The following is a 6,878-nucleotide window of genomic DNA, read 5'->3' on the forward strand; positions in this document are numbered from 1 at the left end:
TTTTTTTTTTTTTTTTTTTGAGTTGGAGTCTCACTCTGTCACCTAGGCTGAAGTGCAGTGGCACACTCACAGCAACCGCAGCCTTGACCTGTTGGGCTCAGGTGATCCTTCCACCTCAGCCTCCCGAGTAGCTGGGACTGCAACAGGCACATGCCACCATGCCTGATTAATTTTTATATCTATTGTAGAGATGAGGTCTTGCCAAATTACGCAGACTGGTCTCCAACTCCTGGACTCAGGCAATTCTCTTGCCTCTGCTTTCCAAAGTGCTGGGATTATAGGCATGAGCCACCACACCCAGCCCTGATGTGTCATTTTAAGAGGGCCAAATCCTAGCCACTAGACTACCAGGGACGGTATGTCATTTTGACATATCATGGTTGCTCCAAATTAATAAACACAATTATTAGAAAACTCTTGTATATGTGAATGTTCCGATTAATTCATTAAACACGTCTTAAGCAATTTTCACTAATTTAATGTTTCCATTTAATATTTAATCTCCTTGAATCTAAGATTTCAGTAGTGCAGAGTTCATAGAGAACCACAAACTGTGCATATGTAATCAATGAGATTATCATTTTCCCTTATTAATATCCTCATCTATTTCCCAGTTTATTATATTAGTTGGCATAGTATGATGGAAAGTACACTGACCTGAGTCAAGATAGCCCCATCATATAACCCCAGTTGTTTACCTTCTGGCTCCCACCTTCACCATCTACAAAATAGAATAATACTTGCTGTACCTGTATCACAGGCCTATTATAAGTTTCAAAGAAGATAAAGAAAAGTACTTCTAAAAATGTTTAAATGGAGGCTTTTTGCATTATCATTTGCATTCTTTGTATTGTTTAATGATTTAAAAAATATAACAAATGCATAATGAATTATCTCATGTTTATTTAATTAAATCCCTGCAAATGTTATTGTGCTTAAAATTTCACAACTGTATTTTTTCTTTTTTTTACATTTTTTTGTTTGTTTGTTTGTAGAGATGGAGTCTTGCCATCTTCCCCTGGCTGGTCTCAAACTTCTGGGCTCAAGTGATCCTCCTGCCTTGGCTTTCCAAAGTGCTGAGATTCCAGGTGTGAGCCACAGTGCCCAGCCCACAACTATATTTTCTTTTTTCTTTTTTGAGTCAGAGTCTCACTGTCGCCCAAGCTGGAGTGCAGTGGCATGCTCACGGCCACTGCAGCTTCAACTTGCTGGGCTCAGGTGATCCTTCTGCCTCAGCCTCCTAAGTAGCTGGACTATAGGTTCACACCACCATGCCCAGCTAATTTTTTGATTTATTATAGAGACAAGGTCTCGTCAAGTTGCCCAGGCTGGTGTCAACCCTGGACTCAGGCAATTCTCTCGCCTCAGCCTCCCAAAGTGCTGGGATTACAGGTGTGAGCCACTATGCCCGGCACAATTGTATTTTCTAAAATGATTTTAGACCCACTCTAAGTTTTTGGCTTGTAATTCAGTCAGAGAAACTGGAACCCTGTGAATATTTTGCATAAGGATGCATGAATAATAGTACTAAATTATCATGTGAAGACTTAGTGTGATATTCATATTAGTCATCTATACTGATGGAGTCCTCTGTAATTGATTTCTTTCATTTATTTGAATATCTTATACTCCAGAACTCATGAGGCTTATCAAACCATCTGTGTCTTTGTTTCTGCTATTCTGGATACATATTCTTCTTTTTTAGTCATAAACAGGATATATAGGTAAAAAAAAGTGAGACTCTAGTTTTCTGAAGCTTGTTGAAAGTCATTAATGATATATTGAAAAGGTAGAGTCCTTGTCTAAGTTTTAGAGTTCCAGGCCTGTCTCTGCTGATAACTAGTTGTAAGAACTCAGATGTGTCAATTTACTTTTCCTGAGCCTCATTTTCCCATTATACAACAAGTGGTTTGCACTAGACCTCTAAGGTTCTTTCCATTTTAAACATACTCTGATTCTTTTTTAATTCTCCTAAGTATCTATCTTAGGGAGCTGTTGAAAAAATTAGAGTTTATACTAATGTCTTTGGTGATGCTATTTATTATGCTTTATTTATACCTAAGGTAACCATATAATTTGCTGTCCAAACAAGAGAAAATTTTTGAGAGTGAAAGGGAGTACTGTTTTTTTTTGAGTTGGAGTCTCACTCTGTCGCCCTGATTGGAGTGCAGTGGCCGCTCCCGGCCACTGCAACTTTGACCCGCTGGGCTCCGGCGATCCTTCCACCTCAGCCTTCTGAGTAGCCGGAGTTACAGGCATGCGCTACCATGCCCGGCTGATTTTTTTTTATTTATTGTAGAGATGAGGTCTCAACAAATTGCCCAGGCAGGTCTCAAACCCGCGGGCTCAGGCAATTCACTCACCTTGGCCTCCCAAAGCGCTGGGATTATAGGCTGAGGAACCAAGCCCGGCATGGGAGTACTATTAATAATTGCTCCAGGACAACAGCTATAAAACAGGTCTGTTCCAGGTAAACTAAAATGTCTGATCACCCTAATCTGTACTCCACGTGTACTCCATGTGTACATGCTATAGCTTCATTGTTGACCAAGGAAGAGTTATCTGTTTATCGGCTTTAATTCCTTTTCATTGTTTTCCTATTTTTTCTTGTAGAGCCACTGTGTGTGGAGAGTAATGCAGCATCATGTCAACAATCTCCAGCCGGTAAAAAAGGGATGTTCACAGATGATTTACACAAGCTGGTGGATGACTGGACAAAGGAAGCAGTAGGAAATTCTCTGATTAAGCCAAGTTTAAACCAACTTAAACAGAATCAACACAAATTAGAGACAGAAAACTGGAACAAAGTATATGAAGTAAGTTGTTTATACCTGCTACTCTTTATTTATGAGAGTAAAACTATAAAGATTGATTCTCTTAGACCTATAGTTACAGTCTTATGAGAACATAGTGTGACTTGATTAACGTAGAGATTTTTATCTTTGTCTAGATTCATTATGTCTTTGAGCAAATTACCTTTTAGACCAGGTGTCAGTAAACTTTTTCTGGGAAGGAGCCAGTTAGTAAATACTTTAGGCTCTTCAAGCTATACTATTACAACTACTCAACTCTGTTGTTGTAGTGCAAAGGCAGCCATAAACAATTTGTAAGCAAATGAGTGTGGCTTTGTTTCATTGAAACTTGATTTACAAAAAGAGGCAGCATGCCCTACTTTGCTGACCCTTTAAAGTATTGTATCTTTAAAAAAAAAAAAAAACCATCAAGTATCAAAGAAGAAAACATCTGGAGTGTGAGGGTTAGTTCATTCGTGTGGTGCAAGAATAGTGGGCTTTGAGCAAAAGCTGTCTTATGTTGTGCATCAGTATTCTTAGATCCAATAAGTTATCTTACTTGTTCAGCATGAAAAAGAATTTTAAAGCCCTTTAAGCTAGAATATTATCAGAGGTATCTTAAGTTTATGAATGAGGTGCTTATTTATTGCATGTGGCCCTAGCGAGGTATATATACAGCTGAAATGTACAAAGATGTCCACAGTGCATTCTGGAGTAGGAAGAAGGCAGGCTTATAGGACAGCATACATAGTAATATATAGTTGATGCAAAATTATGTACATTGGATATATGTTTACATGCAGAGATAAATATGAAGAGCCATGAAAAATATGCTGGATTGTGGAATTTGGGCCTTATTTTACTTTGCTCTTTTCTATGTTTGAATTTTTAAAGTAAGCGACATCTTTTTTAAAATTAGTAAACTTATTAAAAATGTGATCTATAAGTTTTCCAATTTGTCTTTTAATCATTGTTTGTAAACTGATAATGTTCATTATAGAATTTGATCAATGCAGAAAAGTATAAATTTTTAAATGCTACCTTCAAATCCCACCACCCAGAAATAATTTTCATTAACTTTAGATAAACATCATTTCAAATATTCTACTGTCTGTACATATGGGAATAACTTTATAAAAACGTGATCATACTATATGTGCTGTTTTGAATCAGACATATTACATTTAATTTTACTTTAACAGAAAGGAAACACTGAAATGAAGAAGAGATTGCTGAACTTTAAATAAATGTTTTTTCACCTCAAGAGACATTGTCATTCATTCTTGAGTCAAGCTATAAAAACCATTAGCCTAAGTTGAAAGTTTCTAACTAAAGTTCAGTTGAAATTTTAGAACCTTAAAAGTTAAACTTAGTTTAGTTTCTAAGTTTTGTTGAAAGTTTAGTTTTAGCTTGATAAGACAATTTAGAAGAACCAAAGCATTTGGGACCAACACCAAGCTCTCCTTTAAGCAAGAATTATTTACTTCCATTAGACTTCTTATTCCCATGTGGATTAGATTCTAGTAATCTCTACATATGAATAATTACAGTATAATATATAAGAAGAGTCAGGCAGGAATTTATTTTCTCAATACTGCCAAAAACTTAATTGTGTCATGTTCAGTTAAAATTTTCAAGACTATAGCATAAATGTCAGACTTTAAGATACTGAGTAGAAGGGGGTAAGGGGATAGATAGAAAGGTGACATTTATTGAGCACCTGCTGTATGCTTGGTTCTTTCCCTTATGCCACACTAAGTCATGCCCCTCTGTCTCCAAAAATTATATATAAGGTGACTTTTCTTATCTAAGGCACCATATAAGAGAATGTGTGGGGCTGGCAAAAGGAAATAGAAGAGCAGTGCTAGCTAGGAAAGTAGAGACTAAAATGTAAACCGGGATTTAGTATGGGCCTTGGAGTTTGAACTGTGAACTGGAACTGTGAACTTGGAATTGTGTTCAAATCCCCACCTCACTATTAACTTACTTAGTGGATTTGGGTGAGCTACCAATTTTGAGCCTCTGTTTCCTCATCTGAAAATGTCTACCCTGCAAGGCAGGGCAATTATGAAGATGAAATGAAATAAGGTATGTTACCATATTTTGGAATATAGAAAAGTGATCCAAAAATGGTTGTCGTTCATAGTAATAACGGGAATAGTAAGCCAAAAAGAATAAGAAGAAAAGCATGTACCAAATAAACTGATATTTTGTTTTTATTTTTGTTTTTGTTAGAATACTCCATCTACTATGGGCTACACATCAACATGGATTTCTTCTCTGTCCCAAATCCGTGGAGCTGTCCCAACTTCCTTGCCACAAGGACTCTCACTCCCTTCATTTCCTGGGCCATTATCATCATATGGAATGCCCCATGTTTGTCAATATAATGCTGTGGGGGGGACAGGGTATCCAGTACAGTGGGTAGGAATTTCAGGAACAACACAACAGTCTGTAGTAATTCCTACCCAATCTGGGGGGCCATTCCAGCCAGGGATGAATTTGCAAGCATTTCCAACTTCACCAGTGCAGAATCCGGCCACAATCCCTCCTGGTCCCAAATGAGTCAGAATAGACAATGAAGAAAAGGGAGCTTTTTTTTTCCAGAATTATTTTCCGGACACCTAAGATATTAAAGTTTCTTCTTCTTGGGTTCTGCCATGTTTTTCCTCATTTGAGTTTACTTTTGACTGTATTTTTTTGTTCCAATGTGGTATTTGATAAAGCTCATCATTCTGTAGAAATGTGCGGTTTGCACATAGCACGCTGCACACATAAATGTTTTCACTTCAAATCCTATCCTCTTTGATACTTGATTTTTTAAAAATACCATTCAGAATGCTTTAATATGCTTGGTTTGAGCATTACCATTTCCAGGACACTTTCCATTCATTGCTGAGAAGCCCCCATTTTTTACTGCTGCTATCTGCAGCTGAATGACCCTTTTCTTTATCATGTGTAAAAATTACTTAGATTGATTCTTCTCAAATGTGGATGAAATGAGACCCTCCAACAGCCAGAATCTTATGGGATTCTTCACATATTTATCTTAGGTTTACCTTTCAAAGAAGGCAGGATTACCTGCTGCAGGAAACATTTTGGTGTGTAAAATTAGAATAACTTGTTAACCAGTATAGAACATGAGCCCATTTTAATGTGATTTTCTTCCCGTCATCACAGCGGTAGGAGTGAAGCCTTGTTTTGGGTGAGGCGGAAGGAAAAGAAAAAACAGAACTGTAACAGTTCCTTGTTTCTGCAGATACCGTTGCTGCTTTAGGATTTCAGTAATAATTCAAAGCAGCCATCTCCTTGTTTCTCACATGCACATTACATTGGTTTTGAGCATCTGAGAGGCATTGGTTTGGTTTGCATTCTTTTGCAAGGGATATATTGCAGCTGATATGAATCTCATGTTGGGGGAATCCTTGTATTCTTAACAAAGGGGATTCAAGTTACACCTCAATCCATTCTTCTGAAGTGAAATTTACTTGACACAGTAGGTTTTGAGACTTACACATGAAACACTGGCTTTACAGGGTTCTAAGAGATGTGGGGTATACACTGTCCTGCAGTGAGATAGTAGACCCTAGAAGGATAGTATTTAAGTTGCCCTGAGCTTTTTTTTGGATTACCATGTTTTAGTTGTTATAATTTTTTAGTATCTATAGTGTCTTAGATGATTTTAGGTCTTAGATGTGTTTGGCAGCCTCTTTAGAATCTGAGAGAGATCACTGTCAAGTTGCACTTTACTGGGTTTTATCCAGTTTTAAGAGGGGGGGTAATGTCAAAATGTACACCTTTGGTTTTTAAGAAGGTTAACTATAATAATCTTAAAGGCTGTTCACAGGGTTATCTAATGCTCAATGTGTAAAACCCAAATAGAATTCTTAAAATGGTATTTATCAACTACTAAGTATACATGTTCAAATTACTTACCTTCCACTCTGAAGAGTTCAAGGTCGCTTCTAGTATATACCTAATTAGGAGATCTGTCTACTGGTAAACATTCCAAATTGTTACCCAACATTTCTGTTAACATATTTTCTTCCATATTCCTCTAAAAATTGTACCCCATGGGCTTGCCAG

General features: G+C 37.1%; 1 protein-coding gene across 3 annotated transcripts in view; it reads left to right on the top strand.

Annotated features, from left to right (window-relative positions):
- Positions 1 to 5,443, top strand: part of WNK3 (WNK lysine deficient protein kinase 3) — a 127,831-nt gene extending 122,388 nt beyond the window's left edge. For all 3 annotated transcript variants that reach the window (XM_021714959.1, XM_008062953.1, XM_008062954.1), the window contains 2 exons: positions 2,614 to 2,816; positions 5,028 to 5,443. In XM_021714959.1, the coding sequence (XP_021570634.1) occupies positions 2,614 to 2,816; positions 5,028 to 5,357 (533 nt within the window). In that variant the 3' untranslated portion in view covers positions 5,358 to 5,443. The remainder of the gene's footprint in view (positions 1 to 2,613; positions 2,817 to 5,027) is intronic.
- The last annotated feature ends 1,435 nt before the right edge of the window (positions 5,444 to 6,878 follow it).

This window comes from Carlito syrichta, unplaced genomic scaffold (assembly GCF_000164805.1).
Source record: "Carlito syrichta isolate Samal-C Ts95f unplaced genomic scaffold, Tarsius_syrichta-2.0.1 Scaffold306175, whole genome shotgun sequence".
Taxonomy (NCBI): domain Eukaryota; kingdom Metazoa; phylum Chordata; class Mammalia; order Primates; family Tarsiidae; genus Carlito; species Carlito syrichta.